Here is a 25417-nt window from a genome sequence, read left to right on the forward strand (position 1 = left end):
TAAAGATAAATAACGAGTCTCTTTGATTTATTATAATGCTTCTTCAGCAATATATATATTGTTGAAAGAAAGGTGAGATGCGCAGCAACCAAGGTAGAAAGAGAGAGAGAGAGAGAGACGGCTGGAGAATAATCAAACTTCTTACTTTCAATTAGGGCTAATCTCTATATTAAATAGAGATAGTCCAAGGAACAAAATTACACCCAGGTCCCTCATTAAAGAATAAGATTCAAATAACCTCTAGTTTAGAAAAACTTATTTACTAAAAACATCTTAGTCTCAACACTCCCCCTCAAGCTGGAGCATAGATATCAATCATGCTCAGCTTGTCACAACACTTTGAGAAATTTGGTCTCGCCAGGGCTTTGGTAAAAACATCAGCTACTTGATCTTCGAAAGATACATGATCGGTGCAGATATACCCAGCCTGAACCAAGTCGCGAACATAGTGACAGTCAACTTCAATATGTTTAGTCCTTTCATGAAACACTGGATTGTTGGCAATATATGTAGCAGCCCTATTGTCACACATCATCAACATAGGTAGGGATACTTTCTCCTGAAGCTCGGTCAAGACTGATTTTATCCACATAATCTCAGCTGCAGTCTGGGCCATTGCTCGGTATTCAGATTCAGCACTCGACCTGGCTACAACGGTTTGTTTCTTACTCCTCCAGGTAACAAGATTTCCTCCCACAAACACAAAATCCAGATGTTGACTTCCTATCTTCAACAAATCCTGCATAATCCGCGTCAGTGTAGGCAACAACGTCCAAAGATGGATTTCGTTTAAACAACAGACCTTTACCAGGAGATGCCTTTAAGTACCGAATAACCATCATAGCTGCATCCCAGTGAACTTTTGTAGGTTTGTCCATGAACTGACTGATTTTACTCACAACTAATGAAATGTCAGGTCTAGTAACAGTCACATATAGTAACTTACCCACCAAGGATCTAAAGCTGTCACTGTCCACATACTCAGACTTCTCATCAAACATGTGAGTTTTTGGATCCATTGGAATATTAGCTGGCTTGGCTCCTAGCATTCCAGTTTCTTTTAATAAGTCCAACACATACTTTCTTTGAGACAACACTAAGCCCTCTTTGTTTCTTGCAACTTCGATACCCAGAAAATATCGAAAGTGACCAAGATCTTTAGTAACAAAGTGTTTCTGAAAATGATCTTTTGTGGTAGAAATATCTTGGGCACTGCTCCCTGTTAATATGATGTCATCGACATATACCACCATAACAACAATTCCAGCACTGGTTTAATTGATGAACAAGGAGTGATCTGAAGCTGACCTGACAAAGCCAAAACTCGACATTACCTCAAATAATTTGTGAAACCATGCCCTTGGACTCTGCTTCAGGCCATAAATAGCCTTCTTCAACTTGCACACCTTCTTACACTCCCCCTGAACCTCGAAGCCTGGGGGTTGTTGCATGTAGACAGTTTCATGCAAATCCCCATACAAAAAGGCATTCTTGACATCCAACTGAAACAAGGGTCATCCATGGTGCACAGCAACAGAAAGAACAAGACGAATAATGCCAAGACGAGCAACTGGGGAGAAAGTTTCAAAAAAGTCAACACCATAAGTCTGAGTATACCCTTTTGCAACCAACCGGGCTTTGTACCGTTCAATTGACTCATCCGAGTTGTATTTAATGGTATATATCCATTTGCAGCCAACAATATCTGCATCAGTTGAAGGATCCACCAAATCCCAAGTGCCCCTAGAACATAGGGCATCCATCTCATCCTTTATAGCCTGCATCCATTTGGGGTCGAATAGCGCCTGACTGTGATGAAGCGGAACAGAGGAGGCAGACAAAGCCGAGATAAAATTCTTCATAGACGCCCCAAGATTAACTTCAGAAGCAAACTGAGAAATGGGATGAAGAGTGCACTGTCTTTTCCCTTTTCGCAGAGCAATAGGAAGATCCTCATCAATAGCAGAAACTTCAGTATGCTCAGAGATACTTGCCTCAGGAGAAGGAGATAATGGGGGCATGGAGGTAGGTGGTAACCTGTGAGTATACACTATAGGAGGGTTTTTGTATCGAGACTCCCCAGAGGATGGAGCCACAGGCTTTGGAGTAAACGACTCTAAAGGAAAAGGGGGAATTGGCAGAGGAAAAACATCACCCTGACTATCTTGTATCCTTGGAGTAGTACTCGAAAAATAAGGAATAGACTCAAAGAAGGTAACGTCCGCACTGACATACTCTTTATGAGATATAGGGTCATAGCAACGATATCCTTTTTGGTTCTTAGGATACCCAAGGAAAACACATTTAATAGACTGCGCAACAAGTTTATCTCGATCAGGACCCAGTTTATGCACAAAACACACACATCCAAAAACTTTAGGGGGGATAGGAAAGAGAGGAGCCTCTGGATGAAGAATTTGAATTGGGATCTGGTCTTCTACAGAACTTGACGGCATGCGATTTATAAGAAACCCGGTTGTCAAAACCGCATCGCCCTAGTATGTAGCAACATTAAGGATTTGTCTATGTTTCCTCTCAGCCACCCCATTTTGCTGGGAGGTATGGGGACATGTAAATTGAGGTTGAATCCCATTAACAGAGTAGAATTGAAGTAAGTCTTTGGATTTGAACTCAAGAGCATTATCAGTGCGAACAATTTTAACACAAATGTCAAATTGAGTTTTTATCTCTGCAATTAAAGTTTTAAGAATGACAGGACCTTGAGACCGATCTTTTAACAGAGACACCCACGATAGTCTCGAGAAGTCATCAACAATAACTAGATAATAACGACATTGAGACCTATTCGGAATCCTACTCGGACCCCACACATCTACATGAAGAAGATCAAACAATCCTTGACTTGATGGACTCTGACTGGAGGGAAAAGAGCTTCGACAATGTTTTCCCAATTGACATGTTTCACACTGAAAAGAAACTGAGGGAGGTATATGAGGAATGACACGACGAAGTTTTGTCACTGGAAGGTGACCCAAACGATGATGCCACAATAGAGGACTTGAGGATGATGTAACAGCAGAATAGGCCGAAACCTCTGATTGGTGTAGGTAATACAGACCACCTTCCTCATAGCCACCACCAATCCTTCTCCCCGTCAGCAAGTCCTGAAAGGTGCATCCCATAGGATCAAAAATCACTCTACAATTCAACTCTTTTGTCATTCGACTGACGGATAATAAATTTTGTGGAAACGAAGGAGCATGAAGAACATGCGACAATTGAAGAGTAGGGGTAATAGACATGTTTCCCTGCCCTACAATTGGGGAAGAGCTACCATCAGCAAGACGTACCCCTTTTTGACCTGTCACAGGTTTTAAACTCAAAAAGTTGCTCGAGTTTCTGCACAAGTGACCAGAGGCTCCAGAATCAATGACCCACCTACCACCTTGAGCAGATAGGCCATCACCTGCCGAGCACACAACCTCTGCAACAGAAGACTTCGAATTGGATGATCATAAAGCAAGAAGCTCGTCATATTCAGCCCTGCTAAGAGTTACACAATCATTGGAGGAATCTGCATCTGATTTAACCACTTGAGCCATAATATAAACTAATGGGTTTGATTCACAAAATGCAGGAGCAACCACACGCGCATACCCACAATCAACAACAAGCCCGACTATATCAAGTTTTGACTTCACCAATGAAATCTGAGAAACACGACCTTCGACTGTTCAGATCCAAACTTCAAATATAATTTTAAAGAAACTTGACCAAAACCTTCCACCTCAACCAAGGATGACTATAGGTTGTAAATCAAGATCACACATCCAACACGACTTAGAATGTGTTACCATCACACATCCGCCACTACGACAACCAGTAGCAGCACCCAACACAGAATCCCACTTCAAAAGACAAGGTTCCATAAACAAATATTTTTTTTTAACATGTTGTTTTCAAACGTCAGCTGAGTCAAAAGGATCACGACACAACAACTAGATGCTTGCTAAATAGAATCTGAGCACAACCAGCGATAACATGAGCGCAAACAATTTTTTTTTTAACTTACGACATCTGCTCCCAGCCATATACATCATGACAGCAAAAAAAAAATCAATTTCGCGACTTTTGCACAGCACTTGTACTTATCAACATGGATAAAGGTATTCACGACAGCTGCTCCCAGCAATATAAATCACGACAGCCAAAATAAAATCAGTTTCACGACTTTTGCTCAGCACTCGTACTTATCAACATGTATATAGATATTCACCATAACCATTAGATCTGATATTACTTATTTCGAAACAAAGATCGATCACACCTTTTCTGTAATCACTCGAACTTGGCGCAAGGCACGAGATCACGCTCCCAAGGACAATGGATCAGATCTCTGTTGTATCTGATTCTTCACAGCCTTCAACAAAACCGACCCCCACTTGATTTGATTTCGCGACTTCTCTGCATCAGATCTTCACTTGATCTGAACTTCTCCACCATCCACATGTCAAAGATCATTTGTTTTGAAGCCCGCAGCATCCAATCAATTTGCAACGATCAGATTTTATCATGTAAAAATCTGTGTCGACAACACAAAGAATCAAATCAGATCAGTAGCATCACACGACCCACGATTTGAGTGCTTCCACGATCAGCCACGATCTGAGTGCTTCCACGATCAGCCACTTTCCACGTTTCGCGACACTTGATGCAGCTTGCTGCAGTTTTCCACGATCGGCCACAGCAGCATTACACGACCGACGATCATAAACTGTATCCCAGGAGGGGACGCGGCTTTGATACCATGTTGAAGGAAAGGTGAGATGCGCAGCAACCGAGGTAGAAAGAGAGAGAGTGAGAGAGAGACGGATGGAGAATAATCAAACTTCTTACTTTCAATTAGGGCTAATCTCTATATTAAATAGAGATAGTCCAGGGAACAAAATTACACCCAGGTCCCTCATTAAAGAATAAGATTCAAATAACCTCTAGTTTAGAAAAACTTATTTACTAAAAACATCTTAGTCTCAACATATATATATATATATATATATATATATATATATATATATATATATATATATGTGTGTGTGTGTGTTCACCAATCTCATTCCTAAACTCTTCTACTGTGGTTTTACATCCTGCTGTTGAACTTGTTGAATTTCTGCAAAACTATATCTGACAAATGGCATAGAACTAAAATCTCCACATAACAAGAATGGAGGGATTACCATGAGCAGAACAGAAGTCTTTCAAAATGGAATGAGGCTATTGGATATACCAAGCTCACTACAACAGCAGTACTAAAAATTGTAAGATGATGCGATGTTCCTAACTGTAATACCACATTAAGAAGAGAGATTCTTAGTTAATTCATGCTCCTATCATGTCTTTATATCAATGAAATTATGTCTACATCATACTTGGAAACAACCCATAGCAGACGAGTCGATGATGAATGCAAGATCAAGATTACTTTGAGAAAGAATGTTGTAAATGGCCTCATCTAAATTCATGAACAGTAACAAAGCATGCAAGCTTGGGAAAGGCTCCAACAACTATATTCACTAAAAGACAAAACTGAATATAGTTGTTGGAGATTCCCAATAGCTATATTGACTAAAAGACAACACTGCCCTTTACAAAGGTGTAAAGAAAAAAGCTAAAATAAAAAAGAGGTCAGTTTTCCCCCTAAAGGGCAGAGCCTATTACATGTACAAAATTACCACAATACTGTGAAAATGTCTACAAAGAGACAATACGCATACAAGCATTAATATCTCACAAGAGATGTGCACAAAGGCACTCAAATAACACTTGAACAAATATGCACAAAGGCATAAAATAACACAAATATGCACAATGGCATGTAAAGAATCACTATATTCGAAAAGAGAAGGAGTGAGCCCCTCCAACGGTCACAAATGTGACCGTTGGAGGGGCCTAACGACTATATTGGGCCCCCCAAGGTTTGAACAAAAAGGAAAAAGAAATAAAGAAAAAGAAATAAAAAATAAAAGTATAACATATTCCTATTGGAATATGCGCAAAATAGAAAAGACAAAAATACCCTTGTCAGGTTTTACAAGAATTACTATATATATTTATATATAGAGAGAGATATCGGAATATATACATGGTATATATGTAAATGTATCTCTCTCTCTCTCTCTCTCTCTCTCTCTATATATATATATATATATATATATATATATATATATATATATATACAAATACGAGATTACATTTTAATACCCCCGTCAAACTTACGGTGTGATGACCGCAAGTTTGCCCAAAAGAAAATTAAATCTGGGGGAGCAAAGCGCCTTGGCGAAGAAGTCCGCTAGTTGATATTCAGATGTCACATATGGAAGATCGATAACCTTCTTCAAATATTCTTTTCGAACATAATGACAATCCATCTCTATGTACTTTGTGCGCTCATGAAAGGTATGATTCTTGGCAATGTATATCGCACTCTTATTGTCACAACATAGCATTGTTGGTTCTTGAATATGAACTCCCATATCTTCTAGTAGACGTCGAATTCATACTATTTCCATGGTTGTAGATACCATGGCTCTATACTCAGCTTCGGTAGAGGACGATGATACATTTTGCTGCTTCTTGCACTTCCAAGAGACTAGTGATTCTCCTAAAAAATATAGAAACCAGTGGTGGAGTGATGGTTATATGAGTCACCTCCCCAATCAGAGTCAGTATATGCAATTAAATTTAATTCAAATGATGAAAAAAGAAATACTCCCTTATTTATTGTCCCCTTAATATATCTGATAATGTGAAGGATGATGCTCATATGCACCGATGTAGGGGCATGTTGGAATTGACTGGCAAATGTGAACTGCATGAGATATATCAGGCCTGGTGATGCTAAGATATATCAAAGATCCAACCAATTGTCTATAAAGAGTAGGATTATCCAACGGAATCCCATCATCGATTTTCATCTTAGATCCAACAATTTCTGGTGCTTCACAAACTGTCATCAGTAATGTCTGACCTGTCAATTATCTCACAAGCAAGCTTAGTTTGGGATAAAAAATATCCTTTATGAGAGAAGGCAACCTCAATGCCCAAAATGTATGTCAAAAAACCTAAGTCTGACATATCAAAATTTTCAGTCAGTGCAGACTTAATTCTTTTTATTCCCTTGATATCATCACTTGTAATTAACATATCATCAACATATAATAGCAAGATTATGATTCCTGTATCAGATTTTTTTACAAATAAGGCAGTGTCAGTATAACATAAGATAAATCCATTTTTTGTCATTAAATTGTTAAAACGGTCATATCAAGCTTTGGGAGCTTGCTTTAGACCATAAAGAGCTTTTCGTAAACGAAGAACTTTTTCATTAGGACAATTCATTCCAGGGGGGACATCCATGTAAACTTCTTCATTTAAATCCCCATTTAAAAAGACATTTTTAACATCCATTTGGTATATGTTCTATTTTTTAATCGATGCAATGGTAATAAGGCACCTAACTGTAACCATACGTGCAACAGGAGCAAAAGTTTTATCGTAGTTTATCCCATATTCTTGACCATAACCTTTAGCGACTAGACGAGCTTTATATCGTTCAAGAGTCCCATCACTCTTGGTTTTAACCTTAAAAACCCATCTACACCCTACAGTTTTCTTACCTTTGGGAAGATCTTGAAATTCTCATGTTTTAGCATTTCTAAGAGCCTTAATTTTATTTTCCATAGACGCTATCCATTCATCTTTCCTTTTGGCTTCTTCGAAATTTCTTGCTTCTACGTAAGAGTGAATGGCACTAAGGCAGACTCTATGTTTAGGAGAGAAGGAGTCATAGGATATGAATCTAGAGGGGAGTTTTCTATTTCTCTCTATTCTTTGCGAACTTTCACTACTTAATGTAGTCGTTTCGTTATATTTTTCTATAGCACTTTTAAAACTGTTTTTATCTCTATGTGTATAGGTGATAGGTGAAAAGATATCACGACCGGGTCTGGATCTCCCAATTCGTTTTTATTTAAACACATGCTCATTAATGGCATGTGTTGTAATTTTCACACATGTAATGGGTATTTTTGTACCCTACTTGTTGTATCTCTATATTGTTAATGAAAGGCAACATCGTAGACCCTAATTTGGGTTTGTGCAGCCACAACCGACTCTCTCTCCTCTCAGCTTCTCTCCCTGTGAACGTACGGTGGAATACCATTCTCTAACATGGTATCAGAGCTCTAGATCCATCCTTGAAGATCATGGTCACCTTATGAGCATCCAGCCAAGGCTTCTTCTTCTCTTCTAAGGTACTTTTCTATAGGTTCATCTCATTTCTTCTCCTTTTACAATCCAAAAATTTGTTTTTGCCCATTAATCACCCATTCTTTTCTTCTCTTGGTTGTTTCTTCCCTCATGGTTCTTTCAAAAATTTGTTTGACGTGTATTTCTTTCCTTATCGTTCTTTCTTTCATATTGTTGCACACATTTTCACCCAAAATTAACCTTTCACGATCACGCAATATCATATCTCATATTTGCATGATTTCAAAGGTTGAAATCACGTCAAACTTGTTTCTTCTGTTTGACGTTAGAACATATTCTGATCTGGATACAATCTTGGTTTTGTCCTAGATTGATTGACATCCCTTTGAATTCTTTTCCCCTCTGTTTTGGATTTTCTCATTTAAAAAGGAATACACGTTATTCTCATAGTAACGTGCTTCTAAGTGATTGGATTTTGATTTTCCTCCAGAACAATGCTTTATTTCTTTGCTGCACAGTCTATTTTCTGCCACGGGTCTGCTAAAAAAAAGGCCAAGATCTCTGAAATTCGAATATCTGTTCTAAATCTTTATTTTCTTTGCTCTCAAGTGAATTTTCTTTCCGACCCCTTAATCTTCCTGGTTTTTCGTTTCCCATCGACTATGGAGTCATTTTCTTCTTCTCAATCTGGCCTTTCTTCCAACTTTCTCAGTTAGCTTGTGTCTGAGAAACTAAACAATTCCAACTTTCTTACCTAGAAAAGACTAATCATTCCATTCGTAAGAAGTCAGGATCTTTTTGGGCATATGGATGGCTCTGTTCCTGTTCCTCCAGAGTTCATATCACAAGAGGGAAATAATGGAAAGGGTGACACTTCAATTACCTTTGTTAGAAATCCAGAGTACATATCCTGGATGAAGCGAGACCAGGCGTTTGTTGCCTACAACACTTCCACTCTGTCTCAGGAGGTGCTTGTAGCAATCCCAGATGACTGCTCATCTATGCAGTTATGACATCTTGTTCAGACATATTCTTAAGTTTCTCAAGCTAGAGTTTTATTTTTAAAGAAAGAATTTCAAATGTTGAGAAAGGCCTCCATGACTGTCATGGAGTACTTAAACAAAATGAAGACTATCACGGATCAGTTGGCCATCGTGGGTTGTGCGGCCAGTGACAAAGATATGGTGCAGCAAACTTTGAGCGGGCTGGGACCCAATTATCATATGATGGTTACTTCCTTATTGTGTTTGCCAGACTTACCTACATTTGAAGATCTTCGTGCTAAGCTCTTACAGTATGAGATGACTTTGAAGGGATTCTTTGAAGGTATTCACACCCCTATTGGAACACACAACGTTCTTGCCACAGGAGTTACCTATGGTCGAGGACGTGGTAAATATGAACCACAGGAAAGAGGAGGTCAAGAGAGGAATAGACAAGGAGCTCGTGGAATATTACCTAGTCTCAGTATGCCTCCTAATCTGCAAAGGCAAAGGACAATACCTACTTACTTTCTCTGCAAGAAAAGGGAGCACATCAAGGCAAATTGCTGGTTTAACCAACAAAATAGAGGAAAGCAATTGGAGACAAGAAAGGGCACAGATAGACTGAAGAATAATGGAGAAGTAAAAGAGTTGTTATTATCCGCCTTAGCTGAATTAAATATCAAACAGAATGACCAAGGCACTCGGTATGTTGATTCTGGTGCAGCCAATCATGTCACTGGTGATGCTCGTAAGCTCCTCAATCTTGTTCCTTATGTTGGTAGAAATAGTATAGTCACTGGAGATGGGTCTCACCACCATATTTCGCACATTGAAAATTCAGTATTGAAAATTCTGTAATTCTTATGTCCAACTCTTTTCTTGCTCTTTCAAATGTCATTCATGCTCCTAATATCAAGAAAAATATTGTTTGTCTCTAAGCTTGTAGATGACATTAATGCTTCAGTTGAGTTAATTCTTTTTTCTGTTCATGTCAAGGACCTTCACACGAGGGAAACGTTCGCTAAAGGAAAACGACAAGGGAATATGTACGTGTTCCAAGAGAATCCTTCCTCTCGTGTTCAACCTGTTGATTCCATCTTGAAACTCATATTATCACCTTTAGTCCCTCTTGAGAGTGTTTTTAATCTTTCTGAATGTATAAAGCCAAATCTTTGGCATGGTCGTCTAGGTCATTGTAGTAGTCGTTTTATTGATAAGCTTGTTTCAAGTAGTCTTATTCCCAAGTCAAGTTTGACTTTGAGTATCGATAATAAAAAATGTTCTACTTGTCTTCAGTGTAAGAGTCATCTTCTTCCATTTCATTCCATTAATAAAAGAGCTTCAAGACCATTTGAAATTATAATGTTTGGGGTCAAGCTCCAGTTCCTTCAATGTCTGACACTAAATATTATCTCATTTTTGTTGACAGTTATTCTCGATATACATGGATCTTCTTTATGAAAAGTAAATTTGAAACCTTCAAGTTATTTCAGAATTTTCATTCCTTTATTCAAAATCAATTCTCTGAGAATATTATTTGTTTCCAATGTGATGGAGGGGGCGAATTCTCTTCAACTGACTATTAATTTCCTCCAGACAAATGAAATAAGTAGGCAGGTGTCTTGCCCTCATACACCTCAACAGAATGGGATTGCTGAACGGAAACATCGCCATATTGTCGAGAGTGCAATGAGCATGATGCATGATAGTAATCTTCCAGTTACCTTCTGGGCAGAAGCTTTTCATACAACAGTTTATGTCATAAATCGATTGCTCACGAACATCTTGGAAAACAAATCACCTCATTACCCTTTGCATGGTGTGCATCCAAATTATCATGATTTGCATGTATTCGGGTGTGTATGTTATGTTCATGTTGATAGTTCAATGTGGCACAAGTTTCAGAATAAATCCTTAAAGTTCAGATTGTGGGGTACGCTGATGATTACAAAGGATACAGATGCTATGATCCCGTGAGCAAGCGCATCAAAATATCCAGAAATGTTGTGTTTGATGAATCAAATTTTGGTCATAATGCTAACACTCCTCCTGAGATTGAAGTTTACCACCCTTAGTTGAACTCAGATCTCTTTTCTAGTATTGATGGTGTTTGTTCTTTAGAATGTAATCAAAGAGATGAGGGAAACATGTCTACTGCTACGCAAAGGATTCAAGAGAGTATGATTTCTGAATCACTATTGGCCCCCGACAGGTATAAAGGCATTGTTTACTCTCGACGTGAGAAAAAGATACTCCCCAGCTCTAATCAGAATTCTCCTTTTGTTTTCATTCAACCACCTGCTCACAACCTGGCCTCGACATCCTATTGATAGGTGGGTTAGTTATGAGAACTTCACGATGGATTTTCAACTCTTAACCTCTTTGGGCAAGGAAGATAAACTCACAACATTCTATCAAGCAATAAATTCTAAGAGATGGATTGAAGCTATAAACAAAAAAATGGAGGCTCTTCATGAATGTGGCACTTGGGATATTATTCTCAGACTACACAATCGAAATGTGGTTGGGTTAAAGTGGGTGTATAAGATAAAGTATAAGCCGAATGGTACTATAGAGTGATACAAGGCTAGACTGGTAGTCAAAGGCTTTACACAGGAGCTAGGACAAGACTATGATGAGACCTTCAGTCCGGTCGTGAAAATGGACACTATCTGAATCATATTATCATTGGTTGTTGAGCACCAATGGACTCTCAGTCAACTTGATGTGAAAAATACATTTCTACATGGAACTCTGAAGGAAGAAGTATACATGGAGCAACCCACTGGGTATGCCGAAGGGAACTCTAAAGAATATGTGTGCAGAGAGTTATATATGGTCTGAAGCAGGCATCTCGATCTTGGTTTGACAGTTTCTCTCTTGAAGTAGAAAAATATGGCTTTAGTCGGTCTCTTCTTGACCATTCTCTTTTCATATTCAAATACAAAGATATAGTTATCCTGTTATTGATATATGTTGATGACATTATCATTACAGGCAACTCTAATGAACATATTGAACATGTCAAAGAACTTTTGAACCATAGATTCAAGATGAAGGATCTTGGTAAACTGCGATACTTTCTTGGAGTAGAAGTTGACAGGACTCCTGAAGGCATGACACTTACTCAACATAAGTATACTATTGATGTTCTTAACAAGGCAGGTATGACAGATTGCAAGCCTCTAAGCACACCCAGTGTTCTGCATCAGAAACTCAGTTCTCAAGATGGAGATTTGTACGAGGACCCTACAGGATATCGCAGGTAGGAATGCTTTAGTATCTTACCTTCACTCGGCCTGACATTGTCTACTCTGTCAATCAAGTATCTCAGTTCATGCATGAACCGCATATTGGTCATATGGAAGTTGTTAAATGCATTCTTCAATATTTGAAGGGAACTATTAGAGATGGTCTTCTGTACAAAAAGAGTATGCATGAACTTCTCACTTACATAGATGTAGATTGGGCAGGAGATCCAGATGAGCGTAGATCAGTCTCAGGATACTGTGTTTTCATTGGCCTAAATCTTGTCTCCTGGAGCAATAGAAAACAAAAGGTCATAGCCAGGTCGATCACAGAAGCTGAATATAGATCAATGGCAGCCGCTACAACCGAAGTAACATGGGTCAGACACCTGTTGGCCGAAGTAGGAGAATCGATTTCTAAAAGCATTTTCTTGTGTGACAATCAAAGTGCTATCAACATGTCATTCAATCCTATCTACCACAGTCGTGCCAAGCATATTGAAATTAACCAACATTTTGTAAGACAGAAGGTTGAAGAGAAGGAAATTGAACCAGAATACGTTCGGACTGATGATCAAGTTGTTGTCTTGTTTACAAAAGGACTTATCAAGGACAAATTTTGGATGTTAAAAGGCAAGCTGTTCATGGTTCAAAACCATGTACAACTTGAGGGAGGGTGAAAAGATATCAAGACTGGGTCTGGATAGACCCAATTCGTTTTTATTTAAACACATGCTCATTAATGGCATGTGTTGTAATTTTCACACATTATGTAATGGGTATTTTTGTACCCTAATTTTTGTACCACTATATTGTTAATGAAAGACAACATCGTAGACCCTAATTTGGCTTTGTGCAGCCACAACCGACTCTCTCCTCAGCTTCTCTCCCTGTGATAGATAGGAGGATGAGGAAGATTGTTCTATCATCAATCTCTTGATAGATAGGAGGATGAGGAAGATTGTTATCTTCCTCTGCTTCATTATCGCTAAGATTATTTTGTATGGTCTCATCATCACTAATGTCATCATCTCTAGACAATAGGTCGAATAGGAAAGAATAGTCTACACTTTCCTCATGAAAATCATTTCTTTCAAAACCACAAACATTTTCTAGAAAACTTACATTTCTAGATACATATAATTTTTCATTCTTAATATCATAACATCAAAACCCTTTTTGAGTTTCGGAGTATCCAAGAAAAGCACATGGAATGGCTTTAGGTGAGAGTTTATCATTCTTATCTGTAAGAACAAAACACTTGCACCCAAAAACCCTTAATCTACTATAATCAGGGTCTCTTTTATACAAAATTTCAAAAGGTGAAACCTTATTTAAATTTTTGGATGAGAGACGATTTATGAGATAGACTGATGCAAGAGCCGCCTCAGCCCAAAATCTTTTTGGAATGTTTTGTGAAATAAGTAGGGTTCTGGATGTCTCAATGATGTGCCTATGTTTTCTTACGACAAAACCATTTTGTTGAGGTGTTTGGGGGCAAGATTTTTTATGGATTATTCCATGTTCCTCAAGATAGTTCTTAAATTCATTTGAAAGATATTCTCCTTTGGAATCAGTTCTAAAAAATTTTAATTTTTCATTGAATTGATTTTTATGGTAGGTTTTGAATGTTGCAAAAATCTCGTGTTTATGTTTGAGAAAGTATATCCAAGAACATCTAGAATAATCATCCACAAAGATCACATAATATGCAAATCCTCCTTTTGAGATAACAGGTGTCGGTCCCCAAACATCTGAATGGACAAGTTCAAATGGTTTTGTAGTAAACATAGATCTTTGATAAAAAGGCAAACTTCTCATTTTCCAAGAGTGCAATCATTACAATTGAAATCATTTTTACATAGATGTTTGGCGAAAGGTAAATAAGAGATCTTAGTGACATTAGGATGTTCAAGTCTTTTTGTCACACATTAATGTCTTTATGTTGCACAACATTACAAAAATGATTCTTTGGAATACGAAGAAAGTCCACATAGTATAGATCTCCCTTCCTAGAGCCTTCCCCAATCAACTTCTCAGACCGACAATCCTGTATTCAACATTTAGTAGATGAGAATTTTATATCACAAGCATGGTCCGAGAGTTTAGAGACCGAAAGCAAATTTAAATTCAGTTTTGGTATAAATCTTATTTCAGGAATAGAAAAACCTTGTTTTTCAAAATTTCTGATTCCTTTGATTTCAAGAGAAGTGTCATCCGCGGTTGAAACAAAAGTAGAAGATGAATTTTTTAAATATTCGCAAAGAGACAGAACATTTGGAGACATATGAAAAGAGGCACCTGAATCTAAAAGCCAAGAAGTCTTACTAGGAGGAGAGAAGGTGGATGTAGTCGCTTCGAAAATTGCCCTATTGAGAAGTGGTTGAAGTGCTTCCACAATTTGATGCAATGATAGTGCTCCATTTGAAGAAGATGAACTTTCTTCCTTTTGGGGTTGAGATGTGGTAGCCATAGCTAGCAACTTCTTCCATTTTGGGCAAACCGGTTTGATGTGGCCCAGTTCCTTACAAAAATATTTGACACTTGAGTAATGATATTCAAATAAAATATCTTTATTTGGAGTCATATGAAAAGATGCACCAAAATAAAGAAGCCAATAAATTTTATCGGAATCAGAATAAAATGAAACAACAACCCCAATTGAGGAAGTTGCTCATTTGAGAAGAGGTTGAAGCACATCCACTAATTGAGTCAAAGATAAACTCTCAATTGATGAATCTTATGATGTAGAAATATCTTTCGTCTCTTGTGGAGATTCTACCAATGCAACATTCTTCTCATATGTCCCTTTCAGTTTAGGACATTAGGGCCTAATGTATTCCGGTTCATAGCAATTATGACAAATAACTTTTCTTGTATAATATTCATTACCTTATCTTCTATAGTGAGGTAGTTTATATGCACATATGTAATTTTTTGGTCTATAGATGGCTAAGACCGAATGTTCTTCATTTTTGGTTATATGCTTCTTTAATCTATTTTCCTCCATTTCCTCCATGCTCAACTCTTCTATAGTATCTTTGATAGAAAGAACCTTTCCTCTATGGAAAATAATAGATTTAGTATATTGAAATCCTGGTTTTAGACCATTGATGAATTGATAAAAATGTTCTGCATCTATTTGTCTTTGGCGAAGTTTTATATCTTCGGGTCAATGCCAATTTGGCTCTAGAAGAGCCAATTTTTCCCAAAGTTTGGATAAATCATTATATTATCTAATTGTTTTATCCCCTTAAATCATAGTCCAAACTTTATCTTGCACATTGCATATATATGCAATATCTTTAAGAGAATACATTCTCTTAAGATAAAAACAAGCTTTGTTAGCATGCTCAAATTTGGCAAGGCTCGAACATTTTTTAACATCTAGACTAATAATAAACCAAGACATGATCTTGCATGTCCCCATCCTCTATTCCTTTCACTTTTTCTCATAAGACGTTATAACCTTCGTATTTTCATTCTTGGTTTGAGGCACCTCTTTCTTACCTTCTACCTTAGTGAGAACTATCTTAGGTTACGGATTGGACTCATCTACTAGTCCCCATAACCTTTTTCCCCAAATAAAGTGCTTCATAATAAAATCCCATGTTACATAATTGAAATCAATGATTTTTATGGGTTTGATGGTGACATTAACATTGTCATCCATTTTACAAGGACTAAGAGACGAGAGAAAGAGAAGATAAGAAGTGATATGTGGAACACAAGCACTCCACCAATGATTCACACGATCACTTCGAACTCTTCTAAGATCACCAACACTTTAAAAAGATCTTCAAATAAGCTTTAATAGTTCCAAGCTCTCAGATACCATGTAAAGAGGAGTTGAACACCTTCAAGCACCAACAAATCATTCACCACCAAGTGCAATACACAAGCACAAGTGTCAACAAGAACACATTCAGAAGGGCTACTAAGAGCACAATCACAAGTGCCACTAAAGGCATACACAAAAGATAAAAAAAACAAAATCTTTTATTGAAGAACAAGTATGCAAGAAGCATACATGTACAAGGGGATAGACCCCTATTTATACACATAAGAGGGAGAGAGGAAAACCAAGAGAGACAGCATAGAGAGAGGGGACAAGGTCGCAACGACTGGATTTCCAGCCATTGGGCCTCCAAGTCAACAAAGTTGACTTGGTCCAATGCTGTCCAACCTCCCATATATATATATATATATATATATATATATATATATATATGCAATTTAACAAAGAGTTATTATACATGCCCATTATACTGTGTCATAATTCATGACTCCCTAAACACTTTGAAATTATGCAACACTACAGCTTTTTTGGAAAAAAGGAAAAGTAACAGAAGGCCCAGAAACGTTCTGAACTTCAAAGCCTTACCAGATTTGTCTCCTGCATGACAAAAAAACCTATCTAACTTCAACTGTTTTTATATATTTTTCTCCTCCTATCTAACTTCAACTGTTTCTATATATTTTTCTCCTCTTTGGTTTTCCAAAATTTACTCTATGTTTCTACCAAGAAAAGGAGATATAATAAAAGTTTTCCAAGATATTTCCTTGGCAAGATATTCATGACAACCAGATTTGTGAAGCCCTTGCACAAATAGTTAGCATATAATATGATAAAAAATAATAGATACCTTTTCCTTTCTTTGCTGTGCCTGGAGTTATCTTCACACGATATTTGTAGGCCTGCACTGCACTATAAGGGCCACATACAGGTACAGCATACAGAAGAACATCGTTTGCAAGGGGACATCCGGTAAAATAATCTAGATCATTGAGCTTTTCTTTATCTTCTTCAGCTATTTCATGAATGTCATCATCCTCAAAGACTGTTTTATCAAGTTCCTCAATACTGCTCTGCAAATCTATGTTCTGTCTATGCTGAGAAGAATCAGAATTCACGTGTTTGTGCATAGAAACCTCTGCATCATCTGTGGTGTCAGGATTTTCTGGGCAATTGCGGGAAAGGTGACCAGCCTTTTTACATTTATAGCATAACTTGGAAATGTTATTCTGCCCTGTCATTTGGAAGATAATATACATTAGTAAACAGCTTCCAAATTTAATGAGAGAGATCCAAATAAAATAACTCTGATGTTTCAAGGTGCAAATATAATCATGGTGAAATTAACAGAAAGAATTCAAGTAACTGATAAAATGAAAAGAAAATTGTAAAGAAGTTTAAGAAGCACAATTGATCAGTCATTCAAAGATCTTGATTTTCACACTATGCTCAAAAAAACATGCCAAATACTAAATAGACCATGACAATCCAGCTTGGATTTTCAGAGTAATCTCTCTCCCACTCTCACGTCTGTACTCATGCATGTACATATAAGCACATGCATAGAGATAAGAAATATGTTTACTTCAATTAAGAATCTCATATAACATTTTCAACTGCAAATAGCAAAGAAAATAAAACAGATGTAAGTGTTTTTTCTTCAAAAAATTGTTCAAAAAGAAATAAAAACATGAATATTATGTAACTTTTGTTCCTTAGAATATATTATTACCTGTTGCCAACTGTCTTTCTTTATTGGAAGCCCCTTTTTGATCTTTCTGTGATTCCTTTATATCCTTGTTAGCTTTTCCAGCAGACTAGATGTGTGGATTTGTGCCAAAAGCAAGATAAAAATCCATTAAAAGACAAAACAAGATAAAACCCAAATAAAAGGACAAGTAAATCAGCTTGATTCAAATTAGCCTGCCCAAAAGACACTTGAAAGTTGAAACAGATTATGAGACATTACTCACAGCTAGCAAAGCCATTCGAACTCTCCTTTCTTCATCATCTTGCTCAGAATATTTCTCCTTTATTTTCTTAAGTTTTCCTTTTTGTCCACGAAAAACTTTTCCCCCAGTTGACTTCGGGTTTCCCATACCTTTGTCCTCTTTCCCTCCAGCAGACTTCTGGTTTCTCACATCTTTGTCCTGATGAAGGTTTGAAGCATAATTTTCATTGCCTTCTTTCATTTCAAGCTCTTCGGTAGCAACACCACTTTCTAGTCCTTTTTTAAGTTTTCTTCTTTCTGCCTTGGAAATGTAAGGCTTGTCTCTTTGGGTACCAAGGTGTTTCTCTGGAACACCCTCTGAGAGAAAATCTTGAAGAGATTCATCCATATGCTTTTTCTCTGGCACCTTAACAGGTCCTAGAGCAAGCGCCCTGTCAAAAACAACTTCTAGTTTGGGCAGAACCTCTTTTGGAAGTTCAGGCAAGAGAAAATCAGGCATATCAGAAACCGCATGAGGCACGTCTCCCTTTTCAGATTTACCATCAGTTATTGGTTCAGAATCATTCTTCAGATTAGTAATCTGATTTTCACTTCTATCGGCAACCTCTGCAATGTCTTCCCCACTGATAGAATCCACTTCTTCCTCAACAGTTTCAATGTCATCTGCATCCTGTATCCCTTCATCCTCACCTCTTACCCTCCTTTCATTTAGATGGGAACCCAAAGAGCTCTCATCCAACCGAAAAAGCAAGCCAAAACCCATAACAAGTGAGTGAGGTGGAAGGAAGTTTTTTTTACCACGAATCATGAAACTACCTACAGTAAGATATTCGCCTGTTGGAGCAGTTTTACTAACTTGATGTGGGTAAACCCACCAAGCACTTGTAACCATCTTAGATTCCCATGCTTGACTATGACACACCTGCAGCATCAGATTCCATAACACAAAAGGATAAAAAACCAGGAAGTTATAATGAAGTAGAATGTGGTCCCACACACCTCACAACCACAAATGGGCACAATCACAAGAGCCACTAAAGGGCCAAACAAGAGAGCACACACTAAAATAAATGTTTTAATAATATTCAAAATGCACAAAATATGCATTAGGAAAAAGTCTTACAAATAATGGGACAAGAGGACCCTATATATGCACAAGCTAGAGGGCCAAGAGGACCCATATAGTTGGGGCTAGAAATATAGCCATTGGGGCTTCCCAACATCTATATGGTCTAAAAGATCAAACAGCCCTTTACAAGAAATATAAATGACAGAATAAAAAACAAAAAAAACAAAAAAGGTCAGTTCTGCCCCTAATGGGCAGAGCTTATTACATGTACAAAATTACCAAAACACACCTAGAGGGTATTACCTATTACAAGAAAGAAAAATACAACGTCAATCCCTAAGAAGAATCTATTGATATGGAGCAGGATCTTATGGAGGTTTTTCATCATCAATTTTCAACTTTGCATTTATCACTTCAAGAGTGTCTACTACCCTCTAGGAGAATATGCAACGTCAATCCCTAAGAAGAATCTAAGAAAACCAAGGTCAGTCATTTCAAAACTTTGCTTAAGAATAAATTTAACTTGATATACTCTTTGTTTATCTGCTCCACTAATAATTATATCAATATAAAATAGCAAAATAACAATACCTGCAGTGGAATTCTTAACAAACAAAGTAGTGCCAGTATAACAGGAAGTATATCCAAGTTTAAGCATAACAAAACTAAAACGATCATACCAAGCTCTTGGAACTTGTTTAAGGCCATACAAAGCTTTCCTAAGGCGTAACGATCTTTCTATTATCTCGGCTTTATATTTAGTTTGTGACAAGAAATAACCACGAGGTGAATATGCTACTTAAATACCAAAAAAATATTAAAGAAAACCAAGATTTGTCATATCAAAGTTAACCTTAAGGATATTCTTGATATGACTAACCCCCTGACTAACCCCCTGCTTATCACCTCTTGTGATACTTATGTCATCTACATGTAGAAATAAAATTACTATACCCGGAGCAGAAGACTTAACATAGTTATGTCAGTATAATATTATTTAAATCTTAATTGAATCATTACACACCTAGTAGATTTGTGTCCCATGAATCATTTGAACCAAAATATAGAACGTCTCATGACTATCCACTCATAAGCAAAACCCTCTTCCTTCAATGAAGCTAAGAATTACAAAGAATAGATCGAAGCTACAAACAATGAATTAGAAGCTCTAAAAAGAGCTAAAACATGGGAAATTCAATCGCTACTCATAGGTAAGAAATCCATAGGATATGGATGGGTCTACAAAATTAAAACTTGTAATGAAATGGATCAACACCAAAACACGTCACTTATGGACTTGCAAGAACACACTTCGATCAAGTATATCTCTTGATTGAATAAGCCAAAACACACACACAAGGGTCAAATATATATGTTATTGAATAGAAAAAACTCTCGTGAAAGAGATACATCAATACAAGGCCGTGAGGCCTATTTATAACAAATGGAGCCACTAGAGAGCAGCTCTAATATGGTTGTTGGGCTGCTCCCAAGAGTCATATTTATGACCGTTGGGAGCAACTCCAATAGCTATATTGGAGCTGCCTCAAAAACACAAAAACCGAAAAAGGTAAAACAAATAAAAAGTAAAAAGTAAAATGAATAAAAGATATAGGGGCTGACGCCTATTACAGTAGAAAGACTGAAATACCCTTGCTGGGTATTTCGGTTTACAATATAAGATATATATATATATATATATATATATATATATATATATATATATATATATATTTTAACACCCCCCTCAAACTCATGGTGGAACAACCGAGAGTTTGTGTAATATCGTGTATTTTCGCACTTAGTTATTTTCGAAAATTTGGCTAAGTCTGAAAGAAAAATCGTTTGAGTCTCGATTTTAGACCAATGTTTTTTAGTCTGGGCTGGGTTGGGCCCAGGTCTCAACGACAAGGTCGAGACGAGCCAACCAAAGTGTGAGAAAGAGTTTTATTTTTTACCTTTAAATTCAAGCGAAATTCAAGCAAAATTCAGGTTATTTTCAGGCAAAATTCAGAATTTGATATTCGTGTAATATGTCGTTGGATGCGTCTCAAAATTTTGAATGCAACGATATTTTACTTTCTTGAATTCGAGTTTTGGTTGGCCCGAAAATCGCAATTTTTCAAAAATTAAGCAGTTTGTCGAAATGGATCCGGAGTTGGATCATGTTGGATCCGATGCATATGATCCGAATTAATATGGGTTTGGATCTGATTCAAGACCCACTTTAACCTAGGTCTGATCCAAATTTCGATCCAATTTTGTTTTGGATGTATGTTTGGATTTTTGGATCCGAATCCAAATCCAAATTCAAATCCATATCCTAAAACATCTTAACTTTAAATTCAGTTTAAAGCTTTAAAATAAAGTTAGTTAGGGTTAAAAAGACTCATGGAGTAATTAAACTAACTTTAGAAATTCAAAATTTATTTAATTAATTATTAAATTAAATTTTATTAATTCTGAAAATTGGGTTCAGGGCTGAGTAGGACTTCTTAAAAGAATCTTCCTACTTACCTAAGAAGCCCCAAAAAGAATTAAGAAGGACTTCTAAAGGATTTAGATAGTTTTGAAATAAGAAAAAAAAACCAACATGGGAATTTTTAAAATTTTGGAAACTAGAGAAGGAAAGAGTTTCACATATTGGAAACTCTCCTTCTCCAGCCCTTTTAGAGAGGAATGGAGAAGGGGGGCGTCACCCCCTCTCACTCTCTTTATATAAAAAAAAAAGAAAGAAGGGAAAGAAAGAAAGAGGGGAAGAGGAGAGAGAGAGAAGAAAAAAAAGGGAAAGAGAGGAAGAAGGATCTTCTTCTCCAGCCACCCAACTTTTATTTTCTTGTTCTCTTCCAATCGTTAAAAAGGTACGGGTCTCCTCTTTTGGATTCAGTGAGAAATTGAATGCTGGTTTGATTTTCACGCATGATTTAGATGTAAATCTATGAAAAAAAGAGTAGATCTTTTGGTCTACTCTATTTCGCATGAAAGAGGGTTATGGATCCTCTTCCATGGGACCATTTGTTTTTATTTTACTCATCCTATAAAAAAAAAGACACTAATAAATAAATTTCTTAGTATGCATCTTTTATGCCAAAACAAAATTTAATTCTTGTTAAATATCTTGTTATGGTGGTTGCATTTTTATAATATTGTTTTTTTTTTCATAGATGGATCACGCTATGGTTTGGTTAAATGTAGGAAGATATAGGTTGAATCAAGGTTGTAAGCATGTATATTTTTTTTGAGGACCCTGAGTATGCATACGTTTTTGAAGTAATCATGAGTAAGCATAATGTTCATGTTACATATTTCTGGATATGCTTTTGTTCTGATTTGTTTATGTGCATACGTGAAGGTGTTCACGTTTTAACATGCAGAGTTGAGTTGTGGATCTTGTAGATACATGTCTGTACAAATCGGAACAAGTTACAACGTGTTTTCATTCATGTAACTATGTAATGTCCATACATAGTTTTAAAGAGGAAAAAGAAAATATTTTTTTGGAGTTTTCACGGTCTGGCCGACAGGCCAGCCGAGTTCGGCTCGGCTGGCCAGGTCCGGCTGAACTGAGTCCAGCCGGCCGGGCAGGGCCTGCTGGGCCACAGGCTGAGCCGGCGTGCAGCAGCAAAAAAAAAAAAAAAAGGGGGGGGGGGGCTGTCCGCCATGCCCTGACAGCACACGCACACAGGCCCAGGCTGGGCCTGTGTATGGGCTGTCAGGCCCAGCCGATGGGCTCGGCTCGGCTCGGCTCGGCTAGCCCGAGGCTGGCAGGGTCTTGCCAGGCCCAGTCCAGCCTTGGGCAGGACTGGGACAGGCCTGGCAGATCACTGCCAGGCCCGGCCTGGGGTCATTCCAGACTAAACCCAGCCGACTAGGTCGACTGGGTGTAAACCTATTTAAATGTGTACATGTGGGTGTTGAAAATTTTTGTCTTTCAAAAAAAAAATAATATACATGAGTTGTGCATCTTTAAATTTCCAGATTTCACCGTTGTGAGTGCTTCGGTTATGTGCATGCTAGAAAGTGATTTTGCATGCTTGTGATTGATAAATTTTGCGTGATCAATATTCAAATGCATTGTTATTTATAGATGTAACTTGTGAGCATGTACAAATCGTGAATTTTAGATTATGTTGTATACGTACATTGCATAAGTATCCACATGCTTAAAGGGAACACATCATCAAATGGAATTATGTTTTTGACATAAATTTGGGGTATTGAGTGGAAGCATGCAATAAATATGTACGCTCAAAAGAAACATGCATTGATGTAAATATGTGAAAACAATGAAAGTATGAAAATGACATGATTATGCGTAACGAATGGAACCATGCAGTTGACTCGAAAATATGCACTTGTCAGTAGCATAAGAATTGAACAAAAACATATTTATGAATAACCTTGTTTTCATGCGTATAGTTAAAATTTGCATACATAAACGTGCATTTAGAAAGCATGTGAGTTATTTCATATATGGCATATTGTTATGGTTTTTGCATGTGATGCACCGATAATCGAATGGATCATCGCAGGCCTGGAGAGCCTGAGCTTTGGTTTGCCCTTTATTTATTTTAAATATATCGCAAAAATCACATTAATGTTGTTGCACTGTATTAAACTGTTCTATGTTTTTTCATGGGCGATGGTCCCATGATGGTTTTCGCAAGAGAATATGCAAGATTGTGCCCTTGTTTGCATGTTGAATTGCAAATTAAAGAATTGACTAATAATAAAGATAAAGAACAATGTAATATACGTTCTGAGATCTCTCATCGTTAGAATGAGAATCTTAAAGTTTTGGTTTTGAGGAGCAAGAAGAATACAAAAACTGTGTGTGCGCTATTGTTACTCCTGAACCCGATATTGAGGTTTTTTTTCCTAGCCACGGTTTTAGGGAGAATCCGCCACTTTGCCTGGGGGCGGCATGTAGCTGTTGTTTTGGTATACCAAGAAAAGTGACACTTGTGGATGGGTGGTCTCTGGTGTCCTCGACATTAGATGGGTGGTCTAATGTTCCGAAAGTTGTTTCGGTCGAGGGCTATGTCACATGGGTGCGGGTGCAGGGATGCGGCACTTTAAAAAACCTTGGGTGCGGGGGAGCGGCAAGGGCAAAAATGTAATATATATATATATATAAGGGAGTCCAGTGGTTCCCCCCGGCGAGGGTTGTGCAACCCATCGGGTTCTTGAGATTTGTATTCCCCCGACCCTAAGCCGATTCATGTTTCGGATCAACCCCGCTCCGACCGAATTCAGTAAATAACCGAATCTCCCGAGTCTCCGAGTCGATTCATCCTAGTGCTCCGGGTCCGGGACCTCCGGCTGGGTTGAGTCAGGGGCAGCGCGAGTGGTCACATCTTGGTCCCATCGCCACTTTAAGCATTAATAATTATGTGTGGGGCCCACCACGCACATGGTCATGTCTGATAAAAAAAGAGATGAGAACGAAGACGTGTCCCTTCACCATTCGTACCCTTAAAGCGTTGCATCACCCGATTTACAAACTGCGGTTAATAAAAGCACAAAAACTCAACCAACTAGCGTTCATTCCCCCCAAAATAAAAAAAGGCCACTTTCGGTTTTGATCTATAAATATTTGCTCTCTAAAGCATGCAACGGGTGCGTCTCTCTTGTGGGGTTAGATCAAAGGGTGGTTTACTTAGTGTTGGTGGTTTGGTATTCTTTTGTGTTGTGGTATTCTCTCTAGTTTGGGTTTGAGAGTGGTGATGGAGGTGATATCGAGGCTGGCAACGTCTTCGCTGAACCCGAACGCGTCGTTGTTCGTGCCGTGGGCGTACAGGGCGGTGGAGGACTTCTCCAAGGATTGGTGGGACCTCATCCAGTCCTCCGCCTGCTTCCGCGACTACTGGCTCGAAGAGAGGTTCTACCAACAGGAGGAAGAGGATGTCGTCCTCAATCTGGAGGAAGATTTCAGTGTTGATGACGAAGGAGACGCTTTCCTGACCGAGATCGAAACTGAGTTTGATGCTCTTCAAAGTAAGGACTTTTTTCTTTCTTTCTTTTCTTGGATCCCTACCCCCACCCCCTTCGATTTTAAAAAAAAAATAGACCGAAATGACCCTGGGTGCGGTCAACACACCCAGGGTCGGGTTGACCGCACCCGATGCCGCACCCACACCC

At 37.9% G+C, this 25417-nt stretch overlaps 1 protein-coding gene across 3 annotated transcripts in view; it reads right to left on the bottom strand.

Moving 5' to 3' along the window:
* EMB1441 (zinc knuckle (CCHC-type) family protein) overlaps positions 1-25417 on the bottom strand; it is an 85381-nt gene that overhangs the window by 1193 nt on the left and 58771 nt on the right. For 2 of the 3 annotated variants that reach the window (XM_090018971.1, XM_090018970.1), the window contains exons 11-13: positions 18230-19129; positions 17989-18073; positions 17107-17490 (exon numbers count right to left, since the gene is read on the bottom strand). In XM_090018971.1, coding sequence (XP_089875097.1) covers positions 17107-17490; positions 17989-18073; positions 18230-19129 — 1369 coding nt within the window. Of the gene's footprint in view, positions 1-17106; positions 17491-17811; positions 17873-17988; positions 18074-18229; positions 19130-25417 lie in introns of those variants that run through there. The other variant, XM_090018972.1, reaches the window with a different exon arrangement.

This window comes from Nuphar pumila, chromosome 10, assembly GCF_984573655.1.
Source record: "Nuphar pumila chromosome 10, dmNupPumi1.hap1.1, whole genome shotgun sequence".
NCBI classification, from domain to species: domain Eukaryota; kingdom Viridiplantae; phylum Streptophyta; class Magnoliopsida; order Nymphaeales; family Nymphaeaceae; genus Nuphar; species Nuphar pumila.